Consider the following 24,689-nt stretch of genomic DNA (forward strand, 5'->3'; position numbering starts at 1 on the left):
GCTTTGTAAGACAAAATTTTCGCCTTGGGAGCGAAGTTCCATTTGCAAAGCTGAGGTGAGGGAAACAAGTATGGTAGCAGTACAAAGTAGCTTTTTCCTGTTGAAACACTTGTTGTAGGATCACACACTATTTGTAAATTCTGAAGAAAGATGGTGTTAAAAGACCTTTTATGAACTCTGCACATGACTTTTGCACTTATACCTAGCAGTCTGAAAGATTGCTTTCATTTAGTATCCTTAAAAATAATGAGGTTCTTAGGTCAATTTTCACATAACTCCAATACAGCTAGGGTGGATTAACTTTTTCAGTGTTTTCATTTGTATCTAACTTGATTGGCAGCACATATGAGAATGCTGTTAATTTATTACTGCTTTATAAGCATATAGGTGGAAAAAAAGTTGCTATGATGCCAGTATAGATGATAGTTCCTTATTATCTGTAGTCCTCTATGAATAAGTAAAGTAAAACAGTGCTACCTGACTTAAATTAAATATGATAATTGTAATGGAAAATACATGTTTGGCTTAATGAGAATGCATCCTGTATTTTCTTTACTCTCTTGAAGTGTAATTTTTTTTTCTCCTTCCTGAACACCATAGGTTCTCCTGGAAGAAGTATACACCAAAGCCTATCTTGTTTGGGTCCTGGTGAGTTTTCTGAATGCGTTTTTATATTTTCTGTGGTGCAACTCAAATTAGGTTTATACGTTATATTAGTATATTGGTTCTTTTCTTGGGAGAACAGATTTGCAGGGGATAGTTCTGAAACTATCACTGACTCCAGTTTTAAAGGAGGTGGAAGAAGGTGTCTTGAGTTTTGTCTGTTTACTGTTTTCAGGCTACCCATGTCTTATAATTTGCAATCTGTGGTATCTGTTAATCTGTTTCTGGTGAAACTTAATGAGGTTTAAATGGTATAAAAAAAAAAAAGGCATGGAAATGAAACTGGATGTAGTTTTTGCTGTTTAGCCACAGTGAGCTAAGTAATGAATGAATTCATGTGTTGTGGCTTTAAAAAAAAAACAAATAGAAGAATCATGCAGAATCTTTCTTTTCTGGAAGGTTCATTGTAGATAACCTTTTGGTGTGAGCTGTCTCTGTGTATCACTGCAGACTACACTTGTATAGGAAGTTGAAATTGTCCAAGGATGTTGATATGTGTGTCTGCTCATATGGCAGGGGGAGGGAATCACAGCTGATTAAATGGCAGATGGTGTTTCAAAATCTGGCAGAGTTTTAAGGACTTTGTGTTGGGTTTGTTTTTGGTGCTTGTGCCAGTCAGGACACCTGGTGCCAATTTCTATCTGCCAGGAGACAGAAAAGTCTTCAGATGATGTTTCTACTTGAAATGATTTCCAGGTCTTTTCAAGAGAGTTGGCAGTCTAATTTAGTTTCCCGAGAATCAGCATGTATTTACTGAATTAAATGCTGCTTGTAATTAATTACTCATTGAAAAGCCCTTTTTGAAAGATACTGAAGATCACTGGAAAGCCCTTTGTCCCCTGAGTGAATAGCAGATGTCTTTCTGAAAGAGATGCTGCAGCCAAGCAGATGTTGTAAATTTGAGTCTGGAATTACTAGGCAAATCAGTTCTGACCTGCAACTCTGGTACTGTGGCAGTATGTTTTTAATTTCCTGTAGTCATAACATGAGTTCAATGCTTTTGTCTTTTTACTCTCTTGGGTGTCAAATGTGTACATATCAATTGTGGTTGAGTACTTTGATATCTTCTGTTAAGGATCAGGGCTTCTGATGTATGTATACATACATACATACATAAAGTAAGACTTTGAACAAAGTGCTTGTTCTGTTTGTTGCTTTTATTGATATTTGGCTGAACTAATGTTAGTTTAGGTAAAGTCTGACACTACGTTTCAAGAGCTCAAATGTAGTCTGCTGTATAAGGATGTAGAGGATGATTCAGCTAGCAACAAAATGTCTTGATCAGCTCAATTGAGGAAACTCACAATAGGCAACAAAATCCGTTTCTGGACTATGAATTAAAAAAGTAAATTCCTTACAATCGTCTCAAAATATAGCTTTATTTCCCCCTAAATTTGGTTGTGACACATTCTCTCTATTTTCCATGCAGAAAAGTAGTGCTCCCTCCCCTTTTTACTAGTTTAACATAATTCTGTGATTAATCTTTTCCAACCTAATAAAGCATGTAGCTACATAGCTTTGAAGTGCTGGATATGATGCCTTAAAAACACAGCCATAAACTCCAAGTCGGCAGTAATAGTTAGCGATTCTTTAGTAAATGCTCTTTAGCATCATACTTTTGCCAGTAGAATGGCTGTATTTCAGTGTTTGTCTTAATAAACCTGAACTGTTTCCTGTACTGAGTCAGCTTCCAAAAACTGGATATGTTAGACTTTGAAGTTACCAAATTTCTAACTTAAACAAAACATTAATATAATTTACCATTTATGAATGCAGAGTTTTCTGATGGAGTATTTTGTGTTTTTAAGAAAGATTTCCCCTCCCCCCCCATCTTCACAATTGCAGATAGTTCTTACAAAATAAAAATATTGTGTGACTGTTTGGATGTTCTGCAGTACAATGTCTTACATTTGAAGAAAGGACAAATGAGCTTTTTTGAAATGAACTGAAATAATGTCAACCAGTACCATGTAGAATGAGGCCCACTATCTTCTTTTTTTTTTTCTATTTTCTTTGTGGCTTTGATATTATAGTGGAGCTTTGTTCTAGTGATTGCAGCTAGTATAAAGCTTTTGTTCTTTCATTTCAGTGCCATAGTTAAGTCTATGGATTTTAGCCTTACTCGGTGAAGAGTTCCAACCTCAGTTCTATTTCTTGCCCCTGTGTCCAGGATTAATTTCTTGCAGCAGGACTCTGGTAGTTGATTGCATTAAGGCATTAATTAAGTGTCTAGCTCAGTTGTTCACGTTGCTTTTCACACTTTAAGGATGGAAAAATAGCAGGCTTTTCTAGATTTGGTGTCTGTTCTCTGACTACTGGTGCTCTTTCTCCATTTTCCATTCATTTACAGCAGTGGTGCAAAGCCAGAATCTGCTTGACAAAGCAAGCCACAACACACTGTTAGTGTGCCTGTAAAATTGGAGAGACGTGTATATTTGCAGCTGTTCATTTCTTGTTAGTGTTAAAACATTCACAAGGTGTATCCTTCATGGATGGTGTTCAGTAAATCAAATAAGTTTTACAAGTTCTGTGGTGTATTTCTTCAGCGCTGGCTTTAAAGCTAAGGCAAATTTAACTTCTTGGGAATAATATGTTATACTTTTTAACTTGCTAACTTCAAGTAAGACTGTTCATGTGCACTTACCATAATGTCTTAATGTAAATATGAATAAAAATGTTACCTCTTGTGAGATGGAATTTTGAACTGATGCAAAACTGCTTCTAAAAATGAGTAGAAGTTAGTGCTGTTTCCTTTGTCTCTGCAACCCTCCCTGTAGAAAAAGAGGTCTATGTCTAATACCTGTGCAGTATATTACAGTGTAGTGTGGGTGAATGCAGTGGGTATTCACGTCTCATGTCTCTGTTGTTGACTGAGTGTTAAGGATAAGTTACAATACAGTAATCTCTCAAACTACGTAAGCCAAGCGAAAGCAAATATCCTGTTTGGCAATTCCAAAGGTAAAGCAATCATTTTGGGAATAAAGCATGTAAATATTTATTGGAGGACTTGTCCTGTTGTTCCATGACCCTGAAAGGGATCTATGGTCTGTTATGGATAACAGGTTCCACTTATGTGTGCGACACAAGACTGTTATCAGGACAGGTAGGACAACTGCTGGATACACGTGTAAGGTGTTATTAAATATGTTGCATCTTCTCATACTGTGACGGATTATGCAGAGTGGAATCAGTTACTAAAGGCTATAGAAGCCATGAAAACCAAAGAAGCTTTATGAAGAAATGGTATATGCTCTGTCATGGTATTCTGTTTCCTCACTCTCATAAAGAAAGGCTGTTTTAGTTCAGTAATTTGTGAGAAAATATAACACTGGGAGAGGGAATAAATTCAGTCAGGAGGCTTATTGCAAAAATGAGTAGTTGTGCCAGTCAAGGTTAAATGAAAAAATAAGATATAAATGTAACAGACCATGAAACTGTCTCTTAGAACAGGTTGTTAAAGGTGCGTGCTGGCTCCTCACTCAAACTCTTATACTGGGATAGGATGCTTTTACTAACAAAGTACTCTGGTTCAAACAGAAGTTGGAGGCATAGTTTAAGGTTCGTTTTATACTCCTTTCTTTCATGCCCTCAGTCATCCCTGCTAAAACTCAGAGGAAAGAGTTTTCTTATATTGTACATTCTTGGATAGAATAGGTTACCTTCAAAATTCTTGCACTTTCTGTGTCTGGAAGACACAGGATTAATGTCCATCACACTCTGCTTGTGCTTTAACAACAACAAAAAAGACTTCATATTTTAAAATTATACATGATACTATGACAAAATCTGTAAACTTTCTTTAAAAATTGGGAAGACTGTTCTGAGAGCTGATGAGCATCATTAGGAATGCCAAATACTTAGGTCTTCAGTGAATTCTTTCATCTAGCTGATCATCTGTAGTCTTCAGCATGGTGGCAGTTACCCTACTGATGAGGGATATCTGGTCAAGTGACTTATTAGGGCTCTGTTTCTCCTTTTGTATCTGATCAGAAGGTCTTTTTGGGTTTGAGTGGGGGGTGGTGTGTATTGCTTCTAAAAGTTTTTGCAAGTTGTAGAAGACACTGTCCAAGCAGTGTTCTTGTTGCTTGGAAACCTGAAAAGATCTTGATGTGTATGTGAACGTATGTGCCCTGGCAGTCAGGAGGTCCAGATCTTCCATATTGCAGAAGAAACATTTCTGACTAGCTTTAATTGGGAATTTCAATATAGTTGTGTTGAGACTGGATTCTCAGTCTCTCCTGTTAAGAGCTTCAGCATTTCTGAATAAGTTGGGTTTGTCAGTTTTTCTGTCTCTGCCCCTGTCTCCAAAAGAAAAGTCAGGAAGTCCTGCAGAAAAACTTGGAACAGTTTTGTAAACTCTTTGGGGTGATGCAGGAACAAGATTAGATTCTGTATTCATTTAATGTAGTTAATATTTTACACATGGGAATTTCCAGAGTTGAACAATGCAAATTTAGTATTTTTCCTTTATCCCTTGAAAGGCAACAGTGAGATCAGGCTTAAACCTCTTTTTGCAGATATTGTACTGTGCGTTGGATTATTTTGTTGCCTTTCTAGCTGCAGTAAAAAGGCAGCTATAGTCTGTTTTTTAGATTTTTTTTTTCATCCATATGAAATAGGAGGACTGTCTGAATGACTTAATTGTCTCGTGATCTAGCCTTAAACATTCTCTTATAAACAGACAGCAAAGCTACAAGTAGTGTAGCTATTGCATGTGAACCAGCTATAAAAGCAGGTATTCATTTTGCCATTTCTATATAAATAAATGGAGAATTAATCTAAATGCATGTGAATTTCAGTTACTTAATAAATGTATTCATTGGGGACATATAATGATTTTTATTTTGAAGAGTTAAGGGAATATCTGTAAACCTGAAATAGTCTTTGAAAGACAATAGCTGTTACTTTCTGGGCCAGATTTTTTCCACTGTTAACAAATAAAGTAAGTACAACAGCTGGATCTAAGGATTTAATGACTTGGGTGACAACCACTGTGCTCCAGAAGTCTTCAAGGAAAATGACTGGTGCTGATGTTCAGAGAAAGCCACTCTGAATTCTGAACTCATCTGTTTTGAGTGGGGTTTTTGGGTTGTGGTGTTTGTTTGTTTGTTTTTATTTTTAAACAAATGTGGTTTTTTTCCCGAGGTAGTATGTTTGTTACAATTGAGGACAGGATGCAAAAGCAGAGGTACACGATGAGGGGAGGGGTCTTAATGTATTCCCAGTTGGTCCCTTCAGCTGTCAAGGAAGTCTATCACTGTATTTGCATTTATCTTCCTAGTGTTCTTCCCAAACTTGATGTTCTGAAAATTAAAAATTTGAGAAGGTTGTCTGTTGTTCCATGCTGAAAATCAACACATGTTCCCTCGGCCTTCAACAGGTATCTTTACAAAAACCAATGAATTCTAAAACCTCAAGCCTTGCTATGGAGTAACACATGGGCCAGCTCATTCAAGTGGTGGTGGTATTCTGCTGATAGTTTCTCAAATTGGTGGACTGAAAATGTTGGGATTATTTTTAAAATCTCAACAATGAAGACTTGATGTGAGCCCTGCCAGTTTTCCTGTAGTAACAGACAATCATTTATTAAGGCCTTGTGTAACCCAGTCCAAATGGTTCTCACACTACAAGGTCTGTTTCTTCTGTTAATGCTTTTAAGTAAAAATCTGTTTTCTGGAGTGCAAGTTAGAAACTTCAGAGATATTTATTATTATTTAGTTTCAGACTTCTGTGAGAAACTTGGTCTCCAGCCCTGCACAGCCATACTGCAAACTCCTGGTGACACAGAAGTATGCAGGCTTCCTATGGAGGGAAATCTGTAGTTTATTTCCATGGTGCTTTTTCTGTTGTGGGAAGGAATGTCCGTAGCTCTTTTCCATGGTACTTATTTTGGTGTTTCACAATAACAAGCCACACAGGAGAAGAACACAGAGCTTTGGTTTCCTCACACTTGCCTAAATATCGGATAGGCCAGCCTCTGTGTGACTGGAGGTGTCAGGTGAAATGGATATTCACAGATTGCATCGGCTCAGTCCAAAGGAAAATTTCCCCTTTGTTGGAAGCTGAGTTCAAGGCTTATCTAGTGTGGAAGTGTGTCCTAATGGCTTTCATTTGTTAGGATTGCATTGTTAGGATTCACCACAGTTGATGTTTTTATACTGTTCTGTCTCAATGAATTTTAAAGTTATCTAAATTCTTTCCCTTTTTTTTCAGTAATTAAGAGAACAATACATTTTTATTTTGTTAAGAGACTTTAGAGCTTTGACAGACCATCAGGATCACATACCAGTAACAAACTCTTTTCATTTTGTTATTCCCAAGGGAGTTGCAGTATGCAATGCCAAATTATATTGAATATGCCATCCTACTACTTGGTTCTCTCTGTCTTCTTATCCCTTCTTTATCCAGTTAAATCTAGATGTAGATCTCTTCTGATGTTATCAGACTTGTTTTTTTTTTCTTTATCTCTCTGGAGTTCCTCAGATTGTGCATGTTGTTTAATGCATTTTCAGTAAACAGTGAGTAATTCAGTTGTCAATTCTACTGAGTTTTTCTTAGTTTTGAGGTGAGATATATGAGGTATTCTAAAGCTGACTCCTAATGTCCTCTTACAATATTTAATTTTTTAAAGTTATTTTTAAGTCCTCTGACTGGATTCTTCTAGCTTTCTTCAAGCTTTCCTCATATACTTTAAGATACTTCTCAGCAGATAAAGTAGCTGCCCATATTGTTGTCATTGGATCCTGTTAGGGGGAAAGCTGACACAATACTTGAAAGACCATTAAATTGCCTCGGACATGCAACTCATGGATCTTGTGTCAAAGATGGTTAAACAACTTATACGTCTGCATGTCTGGGGTAATGGAGAACATACAAAGCCCAAAGAGGTAAGCAAAAGACAGTGAGTTATCTTTAATGTGCTTTGTGTTCTCCAGATAAAACATTAACATGCCTTAGGACATATACTTGCCTAAATTGACCTTATATGCAAAGTTGCTCTTCAGTAGAGGCTGTCTGAGTGGTGGTGTTGTGAGGCCATGGATGAAATACAGTTGCACTGTGAATATAAATCCGTATTGTGTGAATAAATAATTAACAGATCCATAAGCTGTGGCCCTAATTTAAATGTTTATTTTTCCTCTGCTACTTGAGTCTTGAGCTCACAAGAACCTAAGCATACACCTACCCTATTTCTGAACAGCAGAAGTCCCTAGCAAAGAGGTTGTGAGTTTTTGTCACATCTTGCTGGATGATTGAAGCTTCATATTTTAGAGCATGTTATCCTAGCATTGGTGACATTTTACACTGTTGTAGAGTAGCAGCTCTGTAGGATTTTCACTGAGTCAGTCTTAACAAAAATGCCATTTTGAAAGGAACATCCTGCACATGCTCTTCCCTTAAGTCAGAAGTTAAAAATTAAATGACTCTTGCAGTGTTTAGTGACTGTTTTCAATTCTGAAAGAGTGCAGACAATATAAATACCACTGTTGCATGAGGGAGACACAGATCAGGCTGATTCCTGTATCTGTTTGCCTGGGAATCCACTGCAGCATTACCTTCAGTTTGACAGGCTGCTGAATTTATAATGATTAAAAGCTTCTGTGTACTAGAAAAAAACCCCTCAATTATTTAGGATTTTAGTTTCTGCTCTGAGGAAGAAAGAGGTTTGCTTTTTTCTTCAGGGGAGGATTTGAGCTTAAAATTAGTCTCAAGGCTTCAGTTTGCATTTGTTGTGGCAGCAGGTACTGTTGCCTACAGGAAGGTTAGTTTTTCAGACTGGAGCACATAGAGCAAGGTGGTCACAGGAAAGTGGAGTGGGGGCAGTCATTTTCCAGAAATAAAAATGAGGACACAGATGACCCTTTGGCTCTTAGCAGGTCCCTGCTTCTTGTGTCTCCTTGCATAAGCAATCACCTTTCAGTTCTTCCAGAAGGAAAACATGCCAGTAAAATCCATCTGCTCCTCACTGCTCTTGCTGTCTTGTGACGTGGAGCCAGATGTCCTTTACATGGGCTTTTCAGATCTAAAGATTTAGCCTCTGATTTAGACTTTTATATGTGAGATACTTATTGTGTTCTGGTGGCATTCTTAGTGATTGTTGGATGTGGAAAGAGTGACAGGGACAACAGAAACAAATACAGACACTGTGGACTTGGCCTCATGAGGCTGAATTGAAGAGCCTACAAATGCCAATGCGCTTTGCTCCATTTTTGTCACATTACTCATATTCCCAGGGAGTGCAGATATGCTAAATCTGACAGGGTTAAAATAGGTATAGCCCCTCCATCAATCTGATGGTGTCATCAGGTACTGATACGTTTAGCAACCCAGACCGAATTATGTGGTGGTAACAGGATAGAGCCCCTTTGCTCATGTTCATCACCAGTTCTGCCCTTGGAGTCTGAGGGAAGCCAGCAGAAAGGTGCTAGTAAATAAAAATCTGTCAGTCCTTTCGTCCTTCGTATATAATTTCCTAATTTATTCTGCTGTTTTCTGGTGCTATTTTCTGTCGTCCTTATCCAGTGTCAAGATAGAAAAAGACCTCTCTGTGATCTTCATGTTAGGCGTGAAATGTAGACAGTGGATATTCCTGGCATACTGTGTTAAGCTCCCAAGGATTAGCCCTGGCTTTGTACCCTGCCAGCACCAGGCACTAGGTGCCTGTCGTGGGAATACAGACACAGTGGAAGGTTCTGTTTTCCTGAGCCAAGGAAACAACACTAGCAGATGCACAGCCACAGTGGAGCAGAGTGTACCATGGTGTGACACTGAGCTCTGGAAAGGCTACACTAGGGGAACCTCTCTGCGAGTTAAGTCTCTCTTTTGATGGGGATGGGCAGTCCTCTTGCTGGCTGCTGTCAGAGCTCACTGGGATTGGGTACTAGACGAGACTGACATGCAGCTATTGCTTTTGATTAGTGCTGTCAGGTCTACTTCCGCATAAGGCAGACCTGTTTCAGGTTTCTGGGATTTAACAGAATTCCAGCTCTAGAGGCTAGAAAGGCATTTTTGTCAAATCAGAAGATTTTTTACAAATAGTATGATAGTGTATCTGTTACAAATAATATGATGGTGTATCTGTTTCTTCATGGCCTATTTCCATCCAAACAAAGAATGGAAAGAAGAGGCGTTAAAAATATTACTTGTGTATCTCTGTAAGAGTAGTTTTGGTCTGTGCTACAAACATTTTGATGTCCATATAGAGCTTTTATCTGCACATATTTTGCCTGGTGATTCATTCCTTCCTCAATTTCCAAACTGGTTCATTAGATGATGTTTACCTTCTAGAGAGTCTTTGTTCTAGCTCCTTTTCCTAGGAAGGAAGTTAGGTTTCAGTGGGGTGTTTTAACTTCTATGGTTTTACAGGCTAATGAGAAGTTCTTTTGATTTCTCTTGAGCACTATTGCAAGGATGGGGAGAGGTGGCAGGTTGGTTTTTTGGGTGTGGGCATTTTGTTGTTAGTTTATGGTGTTTTGGGATTTGTTTTAACCCAGTTGGTCTGTCTCCACCTTTGTGAGAGCATCAAACTGGGATGATGGGAGAATATTTACTACATGGAGCAGTTCTTCTCTTGGAGAGATGTGGGGCCAGGAAGGAAATAAAAAGGAATTCTTGTGAGTGCCCTGGCAAAATGGTAAAACTTAGTGTGGCTGGGTGTTCAGTGGTGTTTGAAGACTGGCTGTAGGCCTGGTCAAGTTCTCAAAATGCCGTAATTAAGAAAGGATTTGACAACAGTGATCTAATATTTGACAAGATGGGCTAATGAACTATCCTGAATACACAAGGCTTACTGTAGTGTGCTGTAACAAGCCTTCTGGTTTACTGCTCAGTGTGGTTTCCAAGCATAATCATCTTGCATCCCAGAAAGAAGGCGATGTCTTTGATAGTACTGTTGGATTAGGAAAGAGTCTGGAACTGCAGGCTTTTGGAAAGATAGCTGAACGCACATTGCTAGTGCCAAAGCTCTTCAGACCAGAAGGAATAGATGAGGTAATGACATGCATGCCCAGCTGTGTGCAGAGGCTGCCCTGGGAACCAAACAAAAACCCCTAATTTACTGTCTTTGTACTTATATTGAATGGGTTTGTGTGGACTGAAGACGTATTATAGTACTTCAGAGTTGGTGGTACATCACTCTGCTGGGAAACAAATACTTTGGTACATGATTCAAAAACATTCAGCGGTGTCATCAGGCAGCGTGCTGTGGAAGGTTGGCCAAATGGGTCTGTCTCGGTGCTGGGCTGCAGCTCCTGTGCTGTGCATACAATGAGCTGCTTCATTGCCGCTGCACTGGCCCTCTGTGTGACGTTAGAGATACCCAGATACAGCAACAACATGCTATTTTTAGTTCTGGCTGGCTGGTAAATAAGAACTAGTGAATTTAAAGTGCTATGAATCTTGAGCAAGTAAGACGTGCTATTAAAATATAAAAATTAGATATGCGGTAAAGAGAAGACAGGTCAGGCACCACTGGGATGAGACCTGTCAGTGTGATTATATTTGATTTGGTTTATACCTCCTTCAGACCAAGTTGCGTTACTTGTTTCTGGAACTGGAAAAACTGTCGAAGGGATGGATGCTGGAGACCATTAGCTGTGGTTTGGTGAAATGATAGAAGTGCAGAATCAACAGAAAAGTACCTAATTTTGTTGTCTAAAAAGATACAAAGTCTGTGGAGAACAGCTCTTTGAGCAACGCTAAAGAAGTAAGCGATGTCACTGTCTTGTCTTCTGCATTTGCTGAAAGATACTTGGGTGGTCCCTGCTCAGTGGCTGCCTAGTAAGGCAGCTACTGACCTCAGGCAAAGTAGTGAAATGTTTCTTTTTGCACAGGAAGGTGGCCAGTGCATGTATTTATAGTCACGGTTGTTTGTAAAAAATGTGACATTTTCTAATCGGTAAAACAGTTACTCCTCTGTTTTCTAGTTTCTAAATTTATTTTAATTTTATTTTTGCCAGTGGCAGTGAACTTCACCAAAGTATATACAAAACTTGTGAGCTCATTAAATAGAAGAAATTTTTATATGAGAGCTAATTAAATATGGAAACAGCATTTATGTTGTAGGAATTCTTGCAGCACTGCTTGTTTGCCTCTGTTTGAGTGCCTTCAAAACCCAGCTGGCAGAGAACTGTTTTAATATGAATTAATGCCTGATTCCTTGCGCCTCTGCTGATAAATGGAAGCATCTGCAGTGTTGAGCTGCCAAGCTAAACAGAATTTCCCTTAAGGAGCTCTCAAACACTGAATTGTTCTTAGAGAATAGATGTGTTTGTGGATTTGTTAAGACTTTAAATGTTGACATAATATTTGACTGAAAGAAACTATTTTAAAAAATGCTCTCCAAAAATCCTTTCTGGGTGCAAAGCTAAAATATGCCTCCAGGAATATTCAAATAATGTCCCTTACAGTCTCCAAAGAAAAATTACATGGACTGTGACATTGCTGGATGATATATTCAGCTGCTGAGACCACCCACTTCCTCCTCCTCCCATTTCTCCTTTTCTAGCTCCCAGCCCACGGAGTCCCATAGCAGATTGAGCATCAACACTGTGATGCAGTTCAGAGGCTGTTGGTTTTCCAAGTCACTAAGTCGATTTTATTCTGAGGACAAGCTTTGTTTTCACAACATCTGGTGAGAAGAAGCTGCCAGCAGCATTTATGCTATGGGTATCTGCTTTTACTGATGTTTTGCTTGTCTGTGCGTAAGGAATAAGAGCAAAGGAATGGAGACTTGATTATTTCTTCAAGCCTACTTTCTTTAACAAGAATTGCTCACTTCTGCCAGTAGCAATTAAAAAACATAGTATGTGACAGTACATGGAGGCTATTTCTTGCTTGTTTATCTTCCAATTGCACTGAAGACATGTTATGGTCCCCGAAATTTTCCTTATCCAACATGCGCATAAGGCTGACAGCAAAGGGGTTACTCCGAAACATTCGTCTACCTTCTGGCTACAAGAAAAGCACTGTTATATTTCATACAGGTTTGTGCATTTTTAATATGATGATCAGAGCATGCACTGAGGGAATATCTTGTTTACTTTAACAGCAACTTATTTTTAGCAAATAAGAACTGTAGTTGGCATGAAAGTTTTTAAATTTCATACAGAAGTCTGACTTTTGAGCGAAGTGGTTTCATATTCTAACTCTGTGTGTGTGTGCACCTGTGCTTAGCTGCTTGTTTGGAAAATGGTTATTCTGTTTATGAAATGCAAATTGGAATTTGCTCTTTCTTTGCACAGTTCCAAAAATAGCATCAGGAAGTCTGTGCTATTAAATATTTATTTCATCATTTTAATGGTTATCTTCTGGGAGCACTGTCTTTTCTATATCGTGATGGGATGCAAGGGGGAAACAGGGAGGGAAGCAGAATGAATACGGGCTGTCACAATGTAGCTTTCTGTCTGTGTGAAATATATGAATACTTACCTGTAGATATGTTATCATACATGTTGTGGAACAAGCAAACTTTTGTGCCCACTTGTGTCGATTCAAACCTAAAAGGTTTTGAGACATTCAAGACAAGTGTGGGGGTGTTTACTTCACACCCATGCAGACACAAAACACAACAAACAAACAAACAAATTACAAAATTCTCAGCTGCGTCTGACCTGATTTTCATCTTCAGTGGCAGGCAAAGCAAATAAAGCGAGATTATGGAAGCTGAACTTTGTTCCAGGATATACATGTGTTGTCTTGGGGGAGGGTGGCAGTTGTTTGTTTCTTCGAACTGGGATATGACATCTAGAGAAACTGATGGCAGTTACATGTTACATAATATTTTCTCCACTGCACTGTTTGTAATTTTCTTGCATTTTACTTAGAGGTGAGCAAGCAGCTATATAAACTAGTTTTGCAGAAGCTCTTCCTCTTGGGGATTTCCTTTCTCACTTGAATACCACCCTCTCTGCTCTTATTTTTTTGGAGTTCAGTGCTACCAGTCAGCTTTCCTTACTGTCCTGGCTTTTCACATAACAGCTTAAACCATTTGCCTTGTCATTACTTATCCTTGCCAAAGTAAATCCAGATTCTGAGTTCCTCCTGGATGATAAATTCATTTATGAACATAATACAGGACAACTGTCCAAACATAATACAGGCTTCTATTTGCAGGTTGCTTGCGTGGCTTTAAACTAGGATTTAAATACCTTGATGCAAAAAATTCTAACGTAAAGGATGTCTTTGTGCACATGCCTATGTTGCTAACAATGTGAAATGTCCATAAAATACATAATCCAGGGACAAAGTTCCTAAGAGAGAAGGCAAGGGGAGATGATGTTCAGTCTTCCAAATGTTCGTTAAGTGCTACTGAACTTTGCGTAATTTTGAAAAGTAAAAATAGATTTCACTGCACATATCAAAGGAATTAACAAGTATAAGAATCAATTTGTTGTTTTATTTCATTTGAGTGGATGTGAAAGCAAAACCTGTCTGCAGGATGCCTCTGTGGAATACGATATGTAAAATAGATTGCAAGCCCTGTGTTCTAGTTAAGCAGCACTTCATTAAATAAGTGCTGAATAGACCTTCTGTGTGTTTTCTCTGTGTGTGGTATGTACAGGCTAATGGTGCCAGATTGAAAGCTTAGACAGGTTTTTGCCTACTTTCCCCATTCTCCTTTGTCGTCCCCGTGTCTTGTAGGAAGTCAGTGTGTTAGCAAAAAGCTGACATACAGAGCTTTGGTTAGCTAGAGCTGAATATACCAAAAAAGTAGGGCATCTGAAAACCAGGTCATATTCTGTAATGGAGAATGCAAGTATGTATAGATAATACTGTGGGTTTTGAAACAGCGGAATGCATTGAAGCTTGTTAGTGATTATTTCAGGTTCATAAAACTCAGCAGCAGCACATCAGGCAGTGATAGTGTATATCACAAGTGTAAAAGGTTAATTTCTTTTTTTTTGTTAAATGCCGGGAGGAGCCATATTTGGTTTTGCAGCACCAGTAGGAGTGTCTTTTTTTGTAGTGGTTTAATTGGATTAAAATGTGGCTTCTTTCCAAGGTCACATAAGAAATGTGCACAATGAGCACTAGGGACTGTGTCGGTAAATAAGGGAAGGAGTAACTGCAAAAAGGAACGTCAAGGTCCATGTAGGAACATGCATATGTATGAGTGTTATGTAATGGTTTTGACATAGATTGCACTTTTAATAAGCATTATCATGGATTTCATTCTTTGCTCCCTTTGATCACAGCATAGACCTACTGTCTTGTATGACTGTAGAGCATCCTTGGGATACTTAAGGCAATTGTAGAAATGTAGAGTTTTAAAGTAATCTTGAGCACAGATCAAGTTGAATTCTTCTGTTGCCACATCCTGGCTGACAGTTTTTGGTGCACTAAAAACTCAGTGAAGTTAGAACGTAAGCACTGTTGGGAGGAAGAGGATGGAGCTTGCTTTTGGGTTTTCATTCTGACTTCAGGATATTTTGCAGCAGCCTGATGCAGTTTCTTCACAGTATGGAGCATGGCTGGGCATACGGTTGTTCACACTGGGGTTAAGTTAGTCTAGGTTAGTCATTGCACTTAAATGGGTCCTTGGGCTGGATATGTTTGCATTTAGACACCTCCACATGGATGAGATGTAACTAGAGTAATTCAGATATGTTGCAGTGTAAGCATGTAGTAAGCAATTCAAGGGAAGCCAAATAAAATTAGATAATTTTTTTTCCCTAGGAATGGAATAAATCCAGATGAAATTTACTGTAAAATTTAAAGTGTTTCTTAAGATCTTTCAGCTTGTTATCTTGTGTCTAACTTTCATGACTACATTGCTTCAAGGTCATGCTATCCAGAAGTTTCTTTTCTCTTTAAATGCAGGCAGACATCAAAGTGTCATTTTTCTCAGCGACTGGAAATACAGTACACTTGCATTGTTAGCTGTATATAATGAGTGACCTCTTCAGCAAAACAAAATCCTGTAACCTTCAGGAAATACTTTACCCATCCTTTGGCTTCTAAAGCTTACTTGTCGCAAGTAACTGCAAAAATCTAAACACTTCAGAATGGCATAAACATGGCAGATATGAGTTAAGTGGGAACCAGTCTTTCAGTGATGAAATATTATATTTACTTCCTTTATAGAACCATTTAGGATTCTTACCAAAGGATGACTAAAGTGCTGTTATGTTCTTCATGCATCAGTGGTGTGACCAAGCAAATTATCTCTGTGTAATTCTGTATAAACCATGAGAGAAACACATTCTTTTATGAATAATTCAGAATAGTAATTTGGAGTTGTTTACTTTTGCATAAAGATAAAATTCCAAACAAGAAACTAGTTTTGCAAGTTTGTGCCTTTTGTTCAGAGTTTTTCAAGGATTATATTCTGTTTTGTCTCAAAATGTTTTCATCCAGCCCTTCTTGCTGCTTTTCCTCTCTTTCCTTCCCCTAAGCAAACCGTACTTGATGCTCTTATCTCACTGGTGACTTCCGCTGCTTACTAAACTTATCAGTTCAGCAATACAAGTTTTAAGAATTTCTTTGCTAATAACAAGGAGACATCACAAATGTGTTTATTTGAGCAGTTGACATCCTCTTTCAGTACTATTTCTTTCCTAAGTCCTCCTTCAGATCACATTGGGAACTATAAAATTACTTCTGTGCATTGCAAAGCAGTGCTCTTAAAGGACTTTGAAAGCCCCGGGTGTTGCTGTTCATATGGTGCTTTTTTTTTCCCCCTGAAGAATAAGTGAAGAACTGGTTAATGTCTGATACTACAGTTTAATATAGAACCATAGAAAGATACCCAACACACTCAACCCTATTAAGTATTCTGAATCTGAAAGTCTGATGGAGAAATTTTATACAGGACAAGTATGTTAAATATTTGTGTCACCAACCAAGGGAAAAAATAGTTCAGAACTAAAGCCAGCTTATCTGTTCTAAGCAAAAGAAGTTGAATAGCTGGAAACCATTCGTAATGGGGGATTTTGAATTTAATCATGTTCCTGTTTAAGTCAATGAAATTCTGCTCTTGACTTAATCTCTTCAAGACTGGGTACTAAATGACCCGCCTGATGTGCCTGATTTCAATCTTAATAGGTCATAGTTTCTGTAGGCAAGTAGGTGATAGCTAAATGGAGATTCTTATTTTCAGGTGTCAGGGCTCTGTGTTTTGGGGTTTGTAAGTACAGTTTGTGCTCTGTACAAGTCTCATCCAATGGATGCATTTACAATAAGTGTAAAATGAGGATAACTAGTATTTTCAAAGGAAGCCTGGATAGCAGGAAGGAACTGCCAAACCCGACCAAAAAAACCCCAAAAGAAACCCCACAACCCAACCCAACAAAAAATGTGCCAAAGTCAAAACAATAACTTACATGTGATGTTAACATTTAAACTGTGCATATATTTAATAAGGTATGAAAGTGAATGTAAATGGGGACCTTTGCCTCCAAAAATCTTTGGAGAAAGAACAACTGGTGTGCTGTGGAAAGCAGATGCATGGTAACTTGCATTCTGTCTTCACTGTAGGAAGTGATGTTGGTTTTTGTTATTCCTTCACTTAAAGGGATTAATTATATGTGAAGGATGCCTCAAGTATTTGTCAATATGAAATAAATAGAATTGTTGCTTCCAGCTCAGCTTCATAGAAGAGAAGTTAATTGGAGAGTAAATAAAAAAGACATAACAAATGATCTGTGCTAATACCATTGCATATTATATGAGTACATTTGTTCCCACTTGATATGTCTAATAGGTGGAAAAGGTCTGGCTGCAAGTTCTATTGCTGTGAAGTAGTTAGAGTTTGAAAATGACAGGTAGCTACAATTACACTTAAAAACCTGAACAGCTTCTAAATTTCTTTGGGGGATTTCCAGTGTGGTAAAACCAGGCTTAAACTTTTAAAAGCTGCCTCCACCAGTTTTGCAGTTTGTGCAAATGTATCTGTTACCATAGTAGAAAGGGCTTGCAGGATTCAGATAAACAAAGTATTACTACCTATTCAGTCCTTCTAATTTGAGCTTTCTAAAACATAAAGCAATAGCTTTTTTTGAGGAACATGATACCATGAAATTTCATTGCTAGAATGCAGTGTTTCAAGTATTTGCAGCCAATTGCCTCGCTGCTGTTTTGTGTTACCCTACTTTCTTTGTTGGCGCAGAGAACTGTGTTGTGTGAAGATGAAAGAAATTTTTTGCATCTCCAGTTGATTTCATCATATGTTAAGTAATGTGGAGGCAATCTTGAATAGATTGGGACCACACTTACCACTCTCACTGCCATGAATGGCAGGAGGTGACAATTTCTGTTTATAGAGATTGGCTGTTAATTTGGTGTTGTGTAATGAAGCAGCATCTCCACTGTTTTTATTATTTCAAAAAATTATAATCTCTGAGTGTTGCAATACATAGGAATAACCTAAGTCCAAAGTTGATGGATTCAATGCCTTTAGGAAAGTACTGGTGTTTCAAACAGCTTTTGACTGTTTCACCAAATATCATGCCAAAACCTAACTTATTTGGAAAATTACTTTCAAGCAGACTCCCATCTCTCCGGACTTGTCTTCTCTTCTTGAGGTCCAATGGAATAGTGTTGTTATCAGAAAGGTTTATTTTTAAGGGGAGGTTTAAGTAATGAATTTTAACATGATCATATGGTCAACTACTGCTGCAGAATTATTAATTAATTATTTATTAGCAGTATCACCAGCACTTTTCTAACCATGTCCACCAGCAGTGCTCTTTCCCATTACTTTTGTGGGTTATGGAGTATTGTTTCTGTTCTCTGTCCTACAGGGAGAAGAAAATAGCATTTGGTCTTCTGAAAAATGAATGCATTGGCAGTGTAACTTACATCTTAAATAGTGTAAAAAAAAAAAAAATCCCATTCAATTTAGTTGTCCAGATACTCAAATGTAGAAGTAAGAAGAACTAACCCCCGTAAATAACCTGGGTTGTATCCGGATGTGATATTTCTTTACAGTTGCTATTTATTAACCTTTTATTGGTATCATCTTTACTGATGTCTAGTAGTTGTAGCAAGAGTAATAATAACCTTGGTGCCTGTGTTCAACTACTGTTTAAATGTAGTTTTGCTACTTCTTGTCACGATAGTGCGATGCTTGTGCATTTATAGCAAGTAGAAGATCTTCCTCAGGACACTTGTGTAAACAGTCTGTATATGACGTTATGGAAATACTTCTAGTTAGGCAGGAAATAGGACTGCTAGGAACATCTGTGGTGAAATTCTTTTAGTAAAAGCTCATCTTTTTCTTAAAGAGAATGAGGAGTCCTTCAGTAGAAAAATCAAGTGTTACAAATAATACTCATTAACTACTTCACTTTTGTAATAACAATTTAAGACTCTGTGATATTGCTTACATTAGAAGCACCTAAATTATTAAAAATATTATGTTTGTATTTATTACAAGAATAGACTTTGTGCTAAGTCTTTTCAAATACTTGAAGTGGTAAAACAGGATTATTGGAAATAAGAATAACTGAACTTTCTTAAAAGCCTCTCACAAATTATTCCATTCCATATAAAACAGAAGGCTATAAAACTTTGCTTTTCTTAGCCATGAGCATGGGCCACTTGTATAACCATTATAAAATCATGGCTTGCTTATTTCTACAAATGTTACTGTACAATCTGCTAACTGCTTAATTTGTTTATCAAGTGAAGACATTTTGCCAATTTAAAAGAAAAATGATCCCCATATGAAATGAGTAGCCTAACCTTGTTAAAGCTGTGTTTCTTTATCTCTGGAGGGACTTCTTAGCTTGGATTTAAGGTCAAGGAAGGCAAGATGCATGGGTAATGTGCAGTGAATATTTTTCTTGCTGCCTTTGTTAGTGGCACAAGTAGAGAGGTGTTTGTAGCTGGCGATCTTTCACAGGAATTAACCTTACGTATAGGTTTTGGTCCTTGTGGGAAGTTGTGGGTTACCCTGGTGAACACCACAGTTGCCTGAGGTACCAGCTCCTCAAGAAAATTTCTGTAGCCTACTTTCCCCTCTCTCTCTCCCTACCCACCACCCAGCTAAGCAAAACTCTGTCTGCCATCAATGTAGTTGTTTGTTAGCTTGAACAGAAGAGACTCAAGGGAACATTAAGTGCAAAGAGTGATGTGCTGAATGTTTTAAATTTCCTCCACAGAAACTGCTTGGTCTCCACAGCAGGCATGGCAAGCAGTCACTCCCTAAGGGCAGCACTAGTACCTAATACCTAGCACTAGTCGGGCAGCTTTTGCCAAAGCAGTCTTACATTGCACAGTTTGGTTAGGAGTCATTGGGAAGAGACGTCCCTTATCTTCCATATGTGGTCAGCGGGCAGTAGAAGGACTCTGCGCTTCTCAAAGGGTGGAGACACATCTTGTGACTAATTAAAGTCCTGGGTGGTGCCCTGTTCTCTGTTTTCAGCTTGGCAAGATGTTGTCACATAGGCTGTTAGGTTGTGTGTAGGCTGTTCCCAAAACAATGGCATGCAATTTCCCTAGGCAGGTCCCTGGGGAAATATCTTTGCTGCTTAATAGCAGGAAAACTGTTCAACCTGACAGGAAATACACAAATAGGTCCTTAACTGTGATGTGGTGACTGCCAAGATTTATAAAAGAGCATTTTGTGTGTCTTTTGAAAAGGGGATGTTCCAGGCAGCACTTAGAGCTGGTATGAGGCACTTGAGATGTGCTGTTTTCTGTCTTGAACTTGCAGTGAAGCATGGAAAAGACTGAGTTCACATGGATGATTTTAACCAGCAGCAACTGAAGTGGTTATATTAAGATGCTGTTATATGCTGTTGACCAGCAAATTGTGTTTCACTGCTAGGGTAGCTTTAAAGTACTGTTTCAAGGTTAATTTTAAACACATATTCAACTATGCTGGTATTCTTTAAAACATGCTGTTGTCCCCTAAAATACATCTTCCTAAAGTTGTGAGCTTATCTCTAATTTTGATAGCTGCTTAAATTTTCCTCATTCTGCTGAGACTTTATGTTAATGGTGTTGATATATGTGATCAAAAAGGATGAATAGCACAACTGTAAATTGGAAAAACAGCTTCCACTGTGTGAACCAGCCCAGTGAAGGTGGATATGTGCAAAAACCATTTCTAGTGCTTTACAATATCAGTACTGATCTAGAGTAACTCAGTGTCTTAACAGAGCTATGAAACAGTTGTAGAAATAGATAATCCTCCACCTAGATATGGGAAAAATGTAATGCAATTTCTCTTACGTTGTCTTCTAGACATGTCAGGGTAGTCATCTGCCAGTAGGATGAAGGTAAGGCTCTGCTCTCTTGTGTGGAAATGACAGTACAGATTAATACTTTTGTACAGTAACTCCTTGGTTATTCTTTAGTCATGGGAAAACACCAGATCTGGGACTGAATGTGAACTCATCAAATTAAGTCAATGTAGCTGGGGAGCAGCAGCCTCCTGGGTTGCCATTTGGGGCTGTGATTGAAACCAATCGATACTGATTGGAGCAAGGTCATGGTGTTGATACAACTGCATTAGCATGTTCTGCATAGCTCCTAAGAGCTCTAGAACTGTAGAATTCTAGAATTCTTGAAGGGATTTGGCAAGTTGAACCGTTATTGTAAACTTCACTTTTCTCAGTTCGAGCCTATAAGGTTAATCATGCCTATATCATCACTGATTTTGATTTTTTTTTTTTAGTCCATGGGGAAAAAAAGCTTGGTCTCTGAATTGTTTTATGCTCTTATTTATATTCAGAAATTTGTGACTTCTCTAGAAAGTGAGTCTGTTTATAACAAAAAGTGAGTTTGGATGTTAGCTATTTGTTTTGTAACTTGAAATTGCAAACTGCCATCATCAATTTTATGAGGAAAAGCGTTAGAATTTAACTTTCTAGTGATCTTTTGGTAGATAAAGTATGATTATTATGGATAACTTAGCACTGATTATAGTGCTTCCGACATGCTTGGAAGTGCTATCACTTTGCTTTTTAAAGAACATCATCAGTAAATTTGAGTATAATCTGGATTTGTCTTTAAATAGATGTAGAATTTCATAAACAGGAAGCTGTGTTTCAGCTTCAGAAACAGTTTTGGCACAAAGGCAATAATAGAAAATATAGTCAAGGCTCTGGAGGCTCTTAAAATTCCCACTGTCTGCCCTACTTTTTCTTCCATAATATCCTTTAGGCAGCATTTCAGTGCCGTGGTAAAGTCAGTGACATTTGTTACAGTCATGTAACATCAGCTCATACTAGTGTGATTAAATAAATAGCTTCTGAGTTCAAACTAAAAGCCATTCTGTCCTCTCTATCCAAGATAGCTGCAGACACTGCACGAGAAAAAATGTTGCATATTAATGTGCTAGTCTTGTGGTCAAAAATATATTTTCCAAGTCTCTTTTGTACAGTTGTTTCCAATGAAAGATTGTGGTTCCTTGCAAATTACTAAGTCTTCCCTGCACTCTTACTCTGAAGGACTTTGAGTAGTTGAGAAAAAAATAGAAATATCAAATTCTTGAATCTAACAGTCTGAGCTAATGTATGTACTGACAGTTCACTAATGAACTAGTGAAGAAAGAATTACTACATTGAATTAGGGGCAGCACAATTGATGAAGTGAAATTCAGTGATTCAGTTAAAAGTTCCAAATTAGTTCTGGGTTGGTTTGGTTTGGGTTTTTTTGCCTTTCCTCCAACAGAGAGGACCTCTGTTAGTATATGAGCAGAAAGTGGCTTGCAAACTTAAAAGCTTACTTCTATATGCTGTAAGAGTCCTGTTTGAATTTGTTTGAAGTTCTTCTTTCAAGAATCCTTTCTATGCTCATTGGAGCCAAGTTTTATACGTAGATATAGAACTAATTTATGATGCAAAAAAATTAAGTTTTTGAACTTCTCTTACTCGTATTTGTAAGTAACAGTGTCTCTTCCAGTTGCTTGATGTTTATCCCTAGCGTGCTTATAATTCTGGCCAGATCTTTTGGAAGGAAGCATGTTGAAGATGACCTTGTATCTGATTTTCCAGAACGTAGGAGACTGCTGTGCATGCATGAGAGCAGAAGAGAAAACTTCTCAGCTAGCCTGTTAGTATCTGTGTGAAATGTGGCGTGTAGAGAGGTTATTGTCAATGATTTAATCTACATGAAATCCGATCAGGTTTGAGCTGGAAGAAAATGTACCATGAAAAAATGTAGCAGAGTGTTTTGTGGTAAGACTTAAAACAGTTGAGCAGTCTGGTGAAATGCCTTTTGTGTCTAGGTAGTGTTTACCTTGCCTCAACAAGGAGTGATGTAAATGGTTTCTGGAGGCTTCTTCCTGATGTTGATGTTCCTGATGTTGATCATGGTAGGGTGGACTATGGTATGTAGGAAGGAACATGTTCAAGTGTTGCAGCTCAAATGGTTCTTCCTTTCTGGCTGTTTCAGACATTTCACCCCTGATCATATGTGAGATCTTCTGGGATCTTCAGAAAGGCTGAAAAAGGAAAAAGGCTGTATCATTCTGGTCTTGTGTGAAGGTTTTCTATACAAGTGTGGAGATGTAATGGGCTTCTTCCTGTAACACTACACACACACGCCCAAAGTGTATCCAAGAAGAATGTGGAGTTACCAAGGGATCAGGATTTGCACTGAGGAGGCAGTTAATTGCATCTGGGAAGGGTTTGGAGATAGTATGAACTAATCATGGTGCGATTCGCTGTCCCAGTTGACTCTGGGTCCTGATTGTGTAGACAGAGGCTGCAGAAGGGCAAAAACAGGCCATGTCCTTCCTGTACTTGCAATGAAGCAGTAGAGGGCACCAGACATTAAGGAGCAACTTCTTGTACAGGAGTTAGTAATGGAGAGAACAGGCAGAGGAAATAGGAACAGAGAGGAGTGAGGGACACCAGTCTTCAACATCACTCTGTGCTTGTTTTTTTGGGAAGTTGTGTGTTTCGTGGATGACAAGGCACAGCTGCAACTATAAGAAAAAACAGAACTGCTTCAGGTGTTTCTTTGCCTACTCAGAGATACACCTGAACTAGAAACTTAGTTAAAGCCCTTACGTAAAATAATTGCTAGCTTCCAATATGGCTTTTTTTCCCTTGTAAAGGTAGAGAATTTGAAGATTTAAGGTTGCCTGTGGTATATATGATGAACTTATGTAGCAAAATTCAAATACCTAACATGAGGATAATAGACTGAGGTATAGTTCACAGTCTTTAGTTCAGTCCTCATTGACCAAAGCATCAGCACACTGTAACAAATCCTCATGCAAACATTGTCCATTGTGTTGTTATCTTTGTCATTAAAAATGGATGACGGTGGGGTTTTTTAAGATGGATGAAGTTGTTTCCTTAATGTATATAGCCAATCCCTCTCATATCAAAACACCCATGCTTTTGGCTTTGTATTACAGTAAACTAGTTCTACCGTCTTCCAATTTGTTTTGTTTTTCCTCAGTCAGTGGTGTATAGCACTGTATGCGTAACTAACGTGTTAGGCTTTGTCCTAATTCAGAATAAGCTAAAATCCCAAAAAAAGTCAAGAATCAGTATTGCCCTTGATTATTTAGAAAATAACCTGGACAACTCTGATGCACTGGCAGTCTAGCTGATGCATGTTAGAGTTGTTTTCTGTAAATTGCATTACGTTTCAAATTTGTTTGTTTAGTTTGCGGTCATCCAAATTTGTTTGTTTAGTTTGCGGTCATCTCTGGGTGCATGGTAGGCTTATTGATATTTTTATCCTTGCAGATGATGTGTGACTCATATTCATGCTTGATATGTACTAGCTAGATAAAAACTTACTGACGAAGTGTATTATGAATGCAATAGTAGGACAAAATCCCTTTGTATATTAGGTGTTCAAAACTCAACCAGTGTTTCTGTAAGATAGACCTGTAGTACATAAGAAGTGTTATGGGCACCATGCTGACATTGCAGGGTATTAGGCTTGCGTGTGTACTGTGCACTTAACAGGCAGACATCTGTCTCATATATTAATTGCACACTTAAAGGAGTCCCAGACTTAAATATTAAGTCCTTTGTGAAACGTGATTTGTAAAGATTATCCCTTTTAATCTTCTAATCTACTAGAAAATTTGGACATTGCTGCTTTTAGGTGTT

General features: G+C 38.1%; 1 protein-coding gene across 10 annotated transcripts in view; it reads left to right on the top strand.

Annotated features, from left to right (window-relative positions):
• Positions 1-24,689, top strand: part of MTUS1 (microtubule associated scaffold protein 1) — a 131,159-nt gene that overhangs the window by 64,778 nt on the left and 41,692 nt on the right. For 8 of the 10 annotated variants that reach the window (XM_064652756.1, XM_064652752.1, XM_064652750.1 and 5 more), the window contains one exon: positions 601-648. In XM_064652756.1, the coding sequence (XP_064508826.1) occupies positions 601-648 (48 nt within the window). Of the gene's footprint in view, positions 1-600; positions 649-12,184; positions 12,648-24,689 lie in introns of those variants that run through there. The other 2 variants (XM_064652760.1, XM_064652761.1) reach the window with 2 other exon arrangements.

The sequence above is a fragment of the Pseudopipra pipra genome, chromosome 4 (assembly GCF_036250125.1).
Source record: "Pseudopipra pipra isolate bDixPip1 chromosome 4, bDixPip1.hap1, whole genome shotgun sequence".
In the NCBI taxonomy this organism is placed as follows: Eukaryota; Metazoa; Chordata; class Aves; order Passeriformes; family Pipridae; genus Pseudopipra; species Pseudopipra pipra.